This window comes from Mesocricetus auratus, unplaced genomic scaffold, assembly GCF_017639785.1.
Source record: "Mesocricetus auratus isolate SY011 unplaced genomic scaffold, BCM_Maur_2.0 Super-Scaffold_4256, whole genome shotgun sequence".
NCBI classification, from domain to species: Eukaryota; Metazoa; Chordata; class Mammalia; order Rodentia; family Cricetidae; genus Mesocricetus; species Mesocricetus auratus.
The window spans coordinates 75749325-75762277 of record NW_024429182.1 but is presented as its reverse complement, the minus strand read 5'-3'; the positions used below and the strand labels follow the sequence as shown (position 1 = coordinate 75762277).

The following is a 12953-nucleotide window of genomic DNA, read 5'->3' as shown; positions in this document are numbered from 1 at the left end:
CTTTTTAAAGTTTAATGGATCATATCTATATTTGTAATATCAAAATATTGAGATCTCCATATTTTATTTATATGCTTGCATAGCAGTGTAGATAAGAACAACTGATATTATGGTCATTTTAAAGAGAATTTAAAGTGGCCAGATCCAGACATTTACTCATGTGGTCTTGCAACTTATTTGTTTTCGTGTCTCCATTAAGACAGTGCTAGGGAGCATCGCTGTGCAGGCTTATGTCTGTGCTGGTGCCTCCTTGGTTCATTTCTCACTTACTCTGTGCTTCCTTATCTGTCCCTTCCCCTTTCCTTTGGAGACTTAGAGGTACAATGTGGGGTGTTTGTTTTTCTTATGTCCAAGTATCAGTTATCTAAGCAGGAGATGCTTTGAGAGTGCCATCTCATAGGTTGATGCTTTCTGGGTTCTTTTGGAAGCTTCTTTTTTTATCAGACTGGCTTCTACTTGATAGGTGTTGGGGTGATGTTTGCAACATCCCTGGTATGATGTCTATAATGCTGTTGTTCTGGCAAATTCATTTTAAATTGTCAAGGAATAGTAACTCACTTCTGAGCAGTCCTTTGTCTCATGTAGCGATGGTCTTTTGCAGATAGCAACATGTAACCCTAACAGACCAGGTATGACAAGAGATGAACAGGCCTCCTGACTGTGAATGTTGCATGGGATTTGTCAGCACTTTGTTGTCTGCTCAAGGGATACCGGATCAGAAGTGGTCCTGAATGTACCTGTTCTTAGGAACTTATGGCTAATGAGTAGCTTCACAGTTTATACTGAATCCCGTCACCTATGTTTAGTTAGTCTCCATTCTGGAGTCTTCACTAAGGCATTGCTTTTTCTTTTCTGGCACTATATTAAGTACTGTACTGTGGATGTTTTGTCAGTCAGCGTCCATTACTGTGGCACATCTGAAAACAACTTAGAAGACATGCATTTTGCTTCACAGTGTAGAGATTCGTCCCATGGCTAGCTGGCCCATTACTGTGAGACTATGGACTGTATGTAGCACAGCCCACTCACTGTCCTCTCATGGCCAGGAGTCCAGAGAGGATGACATGCAGTGGATGCAAGCAGGGCAAGTGTGCATTTGTGTCTGTCTTTGGACTGTGATGTCCAGGATGGACCTGTAGACTGGGATGCTCTCTGAGGTGTCCTTCCTGTAAATCCTGTGCAGCACACTTGGTTTCTTTAGTTAGGTGCTAGTAATCGTACCTGGGCTAGCAATACTGGCTGTTTTTCTATCCAGCCTGCCTATCATTCTGTTTTGGTTTTTGGTATTAGTTACTTTCTGTTGCTGTGATAAAACACTTAAACCAAAAGCAACTTGGGGAGGAAAGGGTTTGTTTGGCTTATATTTCCAAATTGTAATGTAGCCTTGAAGGAAGTCAAGGCAGGAACTCCAGACATGAACTGAAGCAGAAACCATAGAGGAATGCTGCTTATTGGCTCATTCTATCACAGGTCCATGTTCAGCTACCTTTCTTATACAGCCCAGGATCTAGGGATGGTGCTGCTCATAGGGCTGGTTCTCCAGTGTCACACAGACATAACCACAGAACAGTCTGATCTACACAATTCCTCAAGGTTCTCTTCTCGGGTGACTCTTAGTTGTGTTCAGTTGACAATAAAAACTACCCAGATCCTTTTTAAAGTTTTATTTTTTATTTACATGTGTCTGTGTTTGTGTGCTCTATCTGTATGGGTGCCTGTGGAGGCCAGAAGAGTGCATAGGACCCCTTGGAGCTGTATTTACAGGCAGTCGTAAGCTGCCCAGTTTGGGTGCTGGTAACTAAATTCAGGTGTCCTCTGGAATGAGTGCTGAGAAATGGACTCAGGGCCCTGGAAGAGCAGGGAGCAGCCTTCCCTGTTGAGCATTTTTCCAGCTTCTGGGCTGCATTCTTTTCAAATCTTTCTGTTCTATTGCTTTTGGTTTCTGAGTTTCACTGTAAACAGTCCTGCTACTGCATACCATGTGCTTTGCTTACTTGAAGGTTCCACCACCAGGTAAATAGTCCATCATTTTGCATCTCTGGCATGGGCAAGATGCAATCAGGTTTTTGTCACACAGTGTGACAAGGGTGACTTTGTGTCCTGTTCCTAGTCCATTTTCATTTCCACCATAAATTTCCTTAGCATTGCCATGTTTTCTGGGTTTTTACCAGCATTCTGACTTCATTCTGGCCTGCCTCTCTATATTTCCTACACTCCTCCAGCCCCTCCAGCCTTCTTTTTTTTTTTTTTTTTTTTTTTTTTTTTTTTTGGTTTTACGAGACAGGGTTTCTCTGTATTGTTTTGGAGGCTGTTGGTCCAGCCCGGCCTCGAACTCACAGAGATCCGCCTGCCTCTTAACTACCAAGTGCTGGGGTTAAAGGTGTGCGCCACCAACGCCTGGCTCCTCCAGCCTTCTTAAAGGCCATCCAGTAATCAGGTCTGTGGCAGCAGCAAAACCTGTCTTACTCTCTGTCCCAAATTTTTGCACTAGCTAGCTTTCTGTCACTGCAACAAACACTTAAGACTACTCCTGTATAAAGGGAAATATTTATTTTTCCTCAGAGTTTTAGAATCGTCCAGTCTGTGACTGGTGGGCCCCACTACTTATGACCTGTTGTGAGCATGTTAGATAAAAAAAAAAAGTCATAACTCATGACCTGGAAGCAAAAGAAAGGAAGAGGAATGGACTAGAGCCTTACAGTTCTATTTGGGTACACGCCTCCAGGCACTTAAATTCCTCCCACTAGGTCTCCCCCAACCCACTTCTCACTAGCATCACCCTGGGACAAAAATCCTTCAACATCACTGTTCTTCAAACCATATTAGATGTCTTTAAGTAAGAGTATTTGGGAAGCAGCAGTACATTGGGGAGAGTCATTCTCCTTCTAGATGTGGTCATTAGGCTCATATGCTATAGAAATAAGTGCACAGCTACAAAACCTTCCATGTGCATACATGCAAGTGCACACAAAGATTGGAAATGACCTGTAAGTAGTGGGGATGTAGATCTGTTTTTGTTTTTGTTTTTTTTTTTTTTTTGGTTTTCTGAGACCAGGCTGGCCTTGAACTCACAGAGATCTGCCTGCCTCTGCCTCCCGAGTGCTGGGATGAAAGGGGTGTGCCACAACCACCTGGCATATGGATATGGGTTCTTGTTTACTTCATTCTGAAACTCTTTGGTTGTACCTATAACCCATGTTTGTACATTTTTCTGTATATATTTACTTGGATTTAAAATGATTTTTTGGTAAAGTCATACCGTATATCTGAATTTTCAGATAACAAAGTGTTACAGAGTAAAAACCAAGGAAACCCTTCCTCTCATCCACTTCCTGTTTATTTTACTACTCATCTGTTCAGATAGCTTACTTTACAGGTTTTGTTTGCATTTACCCAAATTATTTTGTACTCCACAAAACATGTGCACCCTGCTTTCTTTGCACTGATGGTGGTATACTAAGCACACATTCCTTGCTAAACACCCTGTCTGAAAAGCTCCAGGATTTGTCTTGGAAGTTATCCTGCTAATCCATACAGATCTGCCCTGGTTCAGTCTGACTGTGGATACCCGTATGAACATGTTTTAGTCCATAGAAATGGTCTACTATAGTTCCGTTTTTGCTTCTTCTAGATGGAAACTGTGGTGTTGTAGAAATGCTCTTGGACATTTATCTTTGCGTTCAGGGTAAATTTTTAGAGGTGGGGTCAATTGCAGGGTCAGGGGATGTTCTTTCTTTGTATTGAAAGAGGTAGGAACATCGATGGAAATGTCTTCATAAAATCAGGCTATAGGCAAGTCTATAGGGCATTTTCTTAATTAGTGATTGATGGGTTAGGGCCCAGTCCATGGTGGGTGGTGCCATCTCTTGAGTCCTGGGTTCTATAAGAAAGCATGCTGAGCAAGCCATGATGAGCAAGCCATGATGAGCAAGCCAGTAAGCAGCACCCTTCGGTGGCCTCTATATCAGCTCCTGCCTCCAGGATCCTGCCCTGTTTGAGTTCCTGTACTGGCTTCCTCTGCTGCTCAGCAGCAATGTGGCCAAATAAACCCTTTCCTCCCCAAGTTGCTTTTGGTCATGGTGTTTCATCACAGCAATAGAAACCCTAAGACAACTATCTTGTGTTTTTATTTATGTTTGTTTTCTCATAAATGAATTTGAAGACCTCTTGTTTTTCTTTTCTATTGGACTGATCTTTTCTTCATCTTTTAAATTATTGTATACTGAAGTTTTAGAGATCTGTAAAGAGTTACAGGGCAAAGAAAGTAGTCCTTTGTCATTAGCATTCCAGATACTTTTCTAGTTTATTTGTTTTGACTTTGGAGGTAACCCTTCCTCCTCCCCTTTTCCTCTTTCTCTTCTCACCCTTCCTTGTTCTCCTGCCCCTTCTTTTCTTCCCACTCCTTCTTTATTCTCCTTTCTTTAAGTCTGTGCTGTTCCCCTGAGCTAAACTTCAACACTTTCTTCTTTTGGGAAATTTATTTTAATTTCATGTGTATGAGTGTTTTGTCTGTATATATATGCACATGGTGTCCCCAGAGGCCAGAAGAGGGAACCAGATCCCCTGGAACTGGAATTAAGGACCATGTGGGTGGGTGCTGAAAATTGAACCTGGATCCTCTGGAAGAGCAGCACCTCTCCAGTCCCTCCCCACGCCCCGTTTCTTGTATGCCACAGCATGTATACTGTTGTGTGTCCAAATTCTTTCCATGTGGTATCATGAACATGCCGTAACTGTGGGCCAGCATCTCCCTTCCTAATTGTGATCCACATCTCCTGTTGTGACTTGTGCACAGAATAGAGTCCCTCGAGTTCCTGGATGAACTGGAGCTTCTGGAGCAGCTCATGCGCCATTACTGCCTGTGCTGGGCCACCCGTGGAGGCCAGGAGCTCGGTAAGAGAGTGCTGCTGTTGCCTGGGCTGGAGGCAGGGCAGCCGCCTTCTCCCAGAAATGAAAGGCACACCAGGCAGCTCAGATTCAGAGAACTAGAGAAACGTGTGCATACCTACGGTGTACCCAGGGAAGTCATCGTTGTTCTTCCAGGTTTTTATAGCACAGAATTAGGTGAATTCTTTAAACAACAAATCCTTACACAGCCAGCCAGCCAACCCTTGTCAGGCCTGCCATGGGATTTCTACAGTTGGGAAGGTTGAAAACCTTGAGAGGTCAAGTAATATCTTAATAAAAATAACACAGATCATTTGCTTTCTAAAAGACCCACAGAACTTCCAGGTTCAAGCAGGGACCTCAGCACCTGGCTCTCCAGGTTTGGATCCAGCCTCTGCTGACTCCTGGCCCAGTTGTTCTTGTTTCCCAGTAGCTGGTTATTCCTGAGTAGAATAGCCCAGCAAGACCACATGAGTTTCCAGGTCCCTGGTGGCTTCCCACAATGTGATCTGAGTGACAGCTGGTAGTCCAGCTTGCTTGGGCTCCACAGTTCAGCTCACAAAGTCCTTCCAGCGTGGTTTTGGATGGAAATCCCTTTATTGTTTATATATATATATATATATATATATATATATATATATATATATATTGGAACCTCCTCCTATTAATAAAGGAAATTGCAGTTGGAACTTGGGAAACTTGTAAAAGAAGAGCACAGAAGCTCTGCCTGTAGCCTAGTCTCGGGCAGCTGATAGTGATGCTTCCTCTGCTCTTTGAAAAAATACATAATTTATTTCTTTATTTGCCCTTTTGGTTTGATTGTTTGAGATGTGTAAGGTAGCCTGGTCTTAAACTTGGCATTCCTCCTACTTTAGCCTCCCAGAATTACAGGTATGCCTTACCTGGCTTCATGTTTTGAGGTTTCAAGAGCCTCACACTTGTGAAAGCAGAGAAACCATAAGGAGGGTAGGACACTGCCCTGGGCTCCACCCTCTGCCCTTGTGCTGAACTCTTGCCTTATCCTCAGAAGACCTGAATTTATATGTTCATAACTGAACACCTGTGTTTTCCAATTTCATCAAGTAACATAACTTGTTACTAACTTCTTGTTACTAACTTTTCAAAGAATAGAACTGTAATGAGTGTATTAAATTCTATGACAAGACTATGTCTGAATGTACTTAACCTTTCCAAGCTTTAGGAAATACAGGTTTCTAATGAGTTTACGTTAACTGCCGTTGAACTGCTTTTGTTTTTCTACCCCTACGCCACCTTTTTTTTTTTAGGGGTGTGCTTTGGGAACAGCATGATCTGAAACCAAGGCTGGCCTCAAACTTGTGGTCCTCCTGCCTCAGCCTCCCAAGTGCTGCGTTTACAGGTGTGCACCAGCATGCTCAGGTTGGGATAATAAACATGTTAACGTCCGAGGCTTCTTTGGTGTGTCAGCACACAGTGAAGAACAAACTCTGTGCTTGCTCAAAGTTCAGCAGTTAGCAGGTAGATTTTGGACATTTACTGCTGAGAGCCCATAAATTGTTATGAAATGCTTTCTTAATCCATTTTAAACCACCCATAAACAAAAGCTGGCCTGACCTCTCACTTTCTTCTGAAGTCTTATTTCACTTGGGAAGAGTCCGAGGTCCAGCAGTGAGTTGTGCTGATGCCCAGGGTCAGCGCATGGGCACGTAGCAGTGTTGTCCCCCACCCCACCCCCATCCAAGTGCCTTTGCTCTGCCACAGGCATCTGACTGCACCTGTGTTTCCTCCCCTTAGGTTTGAAGGAGATAACCTATTAATCTGTTGAAGGTTCGTCTGAGGTGGAAGCTGAAGTCTCTAGCTGAGGGAGTGCCCTGGGCCCCCTGAGGGATGGGTAGCCTCATCTCTATTGTTAGCCTCCTTGCACATCCAGAAGAACCCTTGGTTACAAAGGAGGTCACACCAGATCCTGTTCCTGTCACTTATCATTGTTTAAATAAATCTCACTTGCCATTTGTCTGTGTGTTGGACTTTGCTGGTGTCCGTTGACGTTCTTTGCTCTATGGGGAGAGCCATATCCATGGCAGCTAAAACCCAGGATCCTGAGTCTTACTCAGACCCTGGTTTATCCTGTGAGTCAGAATCCATTTGGGAATTTACTCCTCCCTGTACTCTTTATTGCAACACCTCATGGCTCCTGACCCTTGACCCTTGACCTACCACAGATAATGGAGCTCTTCTCTGGTGGTGCTGCTACCTTAGGTGGGCTGGCTTGCCTCTTTCATTCTAGTTGTCATGGCAGGTTGCATAATATCTCCTTAAAATACCCTAGCTCCAAAGGGGTCAAGACCATGATGGGGAAACCACAGAAACAACTGATCCGAGCTAGTGGGAGCTCACTGACTCTGGACTGACAGCTGGGGAACTTGCATAGGACCAAACTGGGCCCTTTGACTGTGGGTGACAGTTGTGTGGCTTGGGCAGTTTATGGGGCCACTGGCAGTGGGACCAGGATTTATCCCTAGTGCATGAACTGGCTTTCTGGAGCCCATTCCCTATGGAAGGATACTTTGCTCAGCCTAGATTTGGGGGGGAGGGGACTTGGTCCTGTCTCAAAGTGATAGGACAGCTTTGTTGACTCCCCATGGGAGGTCTCATCCTCTCTGAGGAGTGGATGAGGGGTGGGGTGGGGGGAAAATGGGAGGAGCAGGAGTGGGGGGGGAACTGGGACTGGTATGTAAAATAAAAAGATTATTTTTAAAAAAAGGTTAGGTAGACCATTAAAAAAATACCTTAGCTCCTTGGAACATGTACATATGCCACCTTTTGTGGCAAATGGGTATTTTGTCAATGAGTTTAAGATAAGGGTCTCAAAACAAGATTATCAAGGTCATTTGGTGCTCTGATGAAATCACAAGGGTCCACATAGCCAGACAAGAGCAAAGCCAGACAACAGATGGTGACAGATTGCGGAGGAATGGGTTTTGAAAATGGTGGAAAGGTCCAAGAGATAAGGAATATAAGCAACTTCTAGAAACTAAAAAGGCCAACGGGCTGAGAGATGGCTCAGAGGCTAAGAGCAATGACTGCTTTTCCAGAGGTCCTGAGTTCAGTTCCCAGCAACCACTTGGTGGCTCACAACCATCTATAATGAAATTTGGTGCCCTCTACTGGCTTGCAGGCATACATGTAGGTAGAACACTGTATACATAAATCTTAAAAAGAAACCCTGGGGCCATATTGGGAAGCTCAATTTAATGGAGCAAGTCTGTGATTTAATAAGATAATGAATAGAATAAAAAGCATATCACCACTGGAAAATGTGGGCTTTTTTTTTTTTTTTGTAGCCTATGGCAGTTTGAAAGAAAATAGATCCCATAGGCTCATAGGGAGTGACACTATTATGAGGTATGGCCTTGCTGGAATAGATGTGGTTTTGTTGGAGGAAGTGTGTCACCAGGGGGTGGACCTCAAGTCTTAAGCCACACCCAGAGTAGCATTCTCTTCCTGTACCTACCACAGTTAAACCAAGAACTGATAATTTAAAGAGACCCATAACCCCCAATAAAATAGAAGCAGTCATTAAAAGCCCAGGGCCAGATGGTTAGCACAGAATTCTACTAAATTTTCAAAGAAGAGTTAATGCCAGTACTCCTCAAATTATTCCACAAAATAAAGGAATTGGCAATTGGGTGGGAGGCTGGGGGGGATGGGGGGTTGCAAGAGGAGGGGAAGGAGAGGGAACTGGGATTGACATGTAAAACAAGCTATTTAAAAATAAAATTTTTAAAAATTATTCCACAAAATAGATGCAAATAGGACATTGCCTAATTCTTTCCACGAGGCCAAAATTATTCTGATACTTAAACCACATACTCAGCAAAGAAAGAGAATTCCAGAAGTTTCCCTTATGAACATAGATGCAAAAATTCTCAATAAAATACTTGTAAACTGAATCCAAGAACACATCAAAACAAATCATTCACCATGATCAAGTAGGCTTCATCCCAGAGATGCCAGGATGATTCAACATATGTAAACCAATAAATAATTCGTTATATAAAAATACTGAAAAATAGAAACTGCACTATCTCATTTGATGCAGAAAATCCAACAGACCTTCATGATAAAAGTCCTGGAAAGATAAGGGATAAAGGGACATACCACAAAACAATAGAGGCAATTTACAGCAAGCCTATATCTAACATCAACCTAAATGGACAGAATCTTAAAGCATTTCCACTAAAGTCAAGAACAAGACAAAGTTGTCTACTCTCTCCATATCTATTTGTGATGGCTATTCTTGGTTGTCAACTTGACTACATCTGGGAAGAACGAAAACCCCCAAATGGGGCATACCTGTGAGAGGTTTTTGTTTGTTTTTTGCTTGATTTGAAGAGGGAAATTTATTTAATTTTTAATTTTTGCTTAATTTCAATTCTGTCATTTAAGATGGGAATACACACTTTTAATCCAGACCGTCAGCGGTGGAAGACCTGCCTCCAATCTGGGTCATGACTTCTGCTAGAAGCCTGTACAAGAATATGGAAGAAGGAAGCTTTTTCTCCTTGCCTGCTTGCTCTTGCCATCACTACCAAGTCCATTCCTTTGCTAGCATTTGAACCTACTTATTTGGGATTCTAGTGTACTTTAAAGACCAGCTGAGGCATCCAGCCTGGTGGACTGAACAACTTCTGAATTTTTGGAACTTCCATTGACAGCCCCCCATTGCTGGATTAGCTGGACCACAGCCTACTAAAGTCAGTCTACTAAATCATTTCTGTTACTCTAGAGAACCCTGACTAATCACTGTTCAATATAATACTAGAAGCCTTAGAGTGGCAAGACAACCAAAGGAGATCAAAGAGATACCAATAGGAAGGGAAGAAGTCAAAGTATATTTATTTGCAGATGATATGATAGTACACATAAGTGGCTTTAAAAATTCCACTATGAAACTTCTGCAACTGACAAACACTTTCAGCAAAGTAGCAAAATACAAAATCAGTAACCTTATAAAAAATGACAAAAGGAAACACCATAATCACTTCAAAAAATATTTTGGATGACTTTAATAAAGCAAGTGAAAGGACTGTATGATAAAAACTGTAAGACATTGAATTAAAAAAAAAGATAGCAGATGGTAAGAATTTCCATGCTCATGAATCAGTAGGGTTAATAGAGTGAAAATGACCACCCTATGAAAAGCAATCTATAATCAATATTCCAGCACAATTCTTCACAGAACTTGAAAGGGCAATTTTTAGCTTCAGATGGAAACACACACACACACACACACACACACACACACACACACACACACACACACACACACGATAGTGAAGACACTCCTGAATATTAACTTCTTGAGGCATCACTATCCCTGGTCTCAAATTGTAGTATAGATCTATAGTAATAAAATCAGCATGGTATTAGCATGATCAACAGAAACATTGATCAATGGAATCTTATTAAAGACTCAGACATAAGTCCATATACCCATGGACACTTTATTTTTTATAAGGAAATCAAAAATAAACAATGGGAAAAAATCAACAGATAGTGATGATGAAACTGGAATGGCTGCATGTAGAAAAATGCAAATAGATCCGTGTTTATTATCCTACACAAAACAACTCCAAATTAATCAAAGTCCTTAACATAAGACTAGATATCGTGAGTTGACAGAAGAAAAAGTGCGGAATAGGCTTGAACTCATTGACACAGGAAAAGATTTTCTGAACAAGACACCAACAGCACAGGTACTAAGAACATGAAATGGGACGTCATGAAACTGAAAAGCTTCTATAAGGCAAAGGATACCATCATTTGGATTAAGTGGACTACAAAAATAGAAAAACATTTTTACCAACTACACATCTGATAGGAGCCTAATATCTAAAATATATAAGTAACTTTAAAAAAACAACCAAACCAAAAAAAAAACCACAAAAAAACCCCCACAAAAAAACGACATCAAGAGAGCAAGCATCCCAATTAAAAAGTGGAGTACAAGCTAGGTGGTGGTGTGCTCACCTTTACTCCCAGGCATATCTTTGAGGTCAAGGCCAGCTTGGTCTGCAGAGAGAATTCTAGGACAGCCAGGGATAAAAAAAAAAAAACCAAAACAACAACAACCCTGTTTTGAAAACAAAAAGTGGAGTATAGATCTAATCAGAGAACTCTCAAAAGGACACTCAAATGGCAGAGAAGCTCTTAAAGAAGTGTTCACCATTTTTAGTTCTCAGAGAATACAAATAAAAACTATTTTGACATTTTATCTTATACCAGTCAGAATGGCCAAGATCAATAAAACAAATGACTGCAGATGCAAAACAGGAAGCCCTCAGTCATTGCTGTTGGGAGTACAAACTTATACAGTCACTGTGGAAATCAGTGTGGCAGTTTTTCAGGAATCAGGGAATAGATCTATCTCAAGATCTAGATAAATCAAGCTTGGACATATACCCAAAGGATGTTTCAATTTACTGCAGAGACACTTGCTCAACCATGTCTATTTCTGCTGTATTCACAGTAGCCAAAAATTGGAAATAACATAGATGTCTGTCAACAAATGACTGGAGAAAGAAAATGTGCTACATTTGCATAATGGAATATTACTCAGCTACTAAAAAAAATCATGAAATTACCAGATTGATGGGTGGAGCTAGAAAACAAAAATCCTGAGTGAGGTGACCCAGACTCAGAATGACAAATATGGTATGTATTTGCTTATATGTGGGAATTAGCTGTTACGTCTTCAATATGCAAACTACAATCCATATAACCACCACGGTTAGGTAAGTATGGAGTAAGGGAATAGTGGGGAAGGGATGGATCTTCCCCTTCCTAAGGAAGGGGAAATAGAATAGATAGTTATGGATGGATAGAGTAGAGAAATGAATGGGAAGATCAAATAGGGAGGAGGTTAAGAGGGGGATGGATAGCTAAAACTAAGGAAACCTAATGCAGTAGAATCTTCAAATATATATACATGTATGAAGGTGATCTAAATGAAATTGCCAAATAGTTGGAGAGATGGAGCCCAAACTGAACATCTCTTGTCACCAAATGAAGCTTCCAGTGTCAGAAATGGGTTATATCTAATGGGGTTGTTAGCCAAAGGGGTCCCATGGGAACTCCCAAACAACCCATGCTATTGCCAAGGCAATTATTGGTTGCTCCCCACAAGCTGACAGTAAGACCCTATTGCTGATGACAACACCTACACAACTCATTGAACAGGGAGAAGGCAAGCTGATGCCTACACAGAACCTTCACTGCTACGGACTAGTGTTCATGGTACTGGAAGGTACTCTGCTTGCTACCAACCCAGTTACACACCTTCCATCTACAATATGACCTGTCTGGAACATGTGCCAATGCAATAGTGACACAAAACTTGTGAGAGTAGCTAACCAATATCTGATGGAATTTAAGGCACACCCATGAGATGGAGCCTATTTGTCTTAGTCACTGTTCTATTGCTATGAAGAGAAATCATCACTGTGACAATCTTATAAAGGAAAGAATTTAACTGGGGCCTTGCTTACAGTTTCAGGCAAGCAGGGCCCCGGAGCTAAGAGATTTACATATCAACCCATATGCATAAACAGATAGAGACACTCAGGGCCTGGCATAGGCTTTTGAATACTCACCTCCAGTGACACTTTCTTCAACAAGGCCATACCTTCTAATCCTTTCAAATAGTTCCACTCCTTGATGATAAGCATTCAAATATATGAGCCAGTGTGGACCATCATGGTTCAAACCACCACCCCAACCCCCAATCTGCTCTGATGGCCAGGAACCTGAGACCAGATAGGATAGGGACCTAGGGGAAAACCAAATACTACTGTTCTAAAAGAACATAGCAATAAAACGACTTCTAACTACATTCTGCTGTATCCATAGATTACTGTCTCACATAGCTATCATCAGAGACACTTTCTCCTGTAGTAGATGGGAACAAATACAGAGACCCACAGCCAGACCATGTGTAGAGACTGGGAGACCTTCCCAGTCCTAAATTCCTCCCCTCAAGGCTCAGGAAATCCTACAGAAGAGGAGGTAGGAAGATTGCAAGAGCC

At 41.9% G+C, this 12953-nt stretch overlaps 1 protein-coding gene across 2 annotated transcripts in view; it reads left to right on the top strand.

The window, feature by feature from the left end:
- Positions 1-6878, top strand: part of Lcmt1 (leucine carboxyl methyltransferase 1) — a 57918-nt gene extending 51040 nt beyond the window's left edge. For both annotated transcript variants that reach the window (XM_040754941.1, XM_005064450.4), the window contains 2 exons: positions 4796-4893; positions 6661-6878. In XM_040754941.1, coding sequence (XP_040610875.1) covers positions 4796-4893; positions 6661-6683 — 121 coding nt within the window. In that variant the 3' untranslated portion in view covers positions 6684-6878. The remainder of the gene's footprint in view (positions 1-4795; positions 4894-6660) is intronic.
- The last annotated feature ends 6075 nt before the right edge of the window (positions 6879-12953 follow it).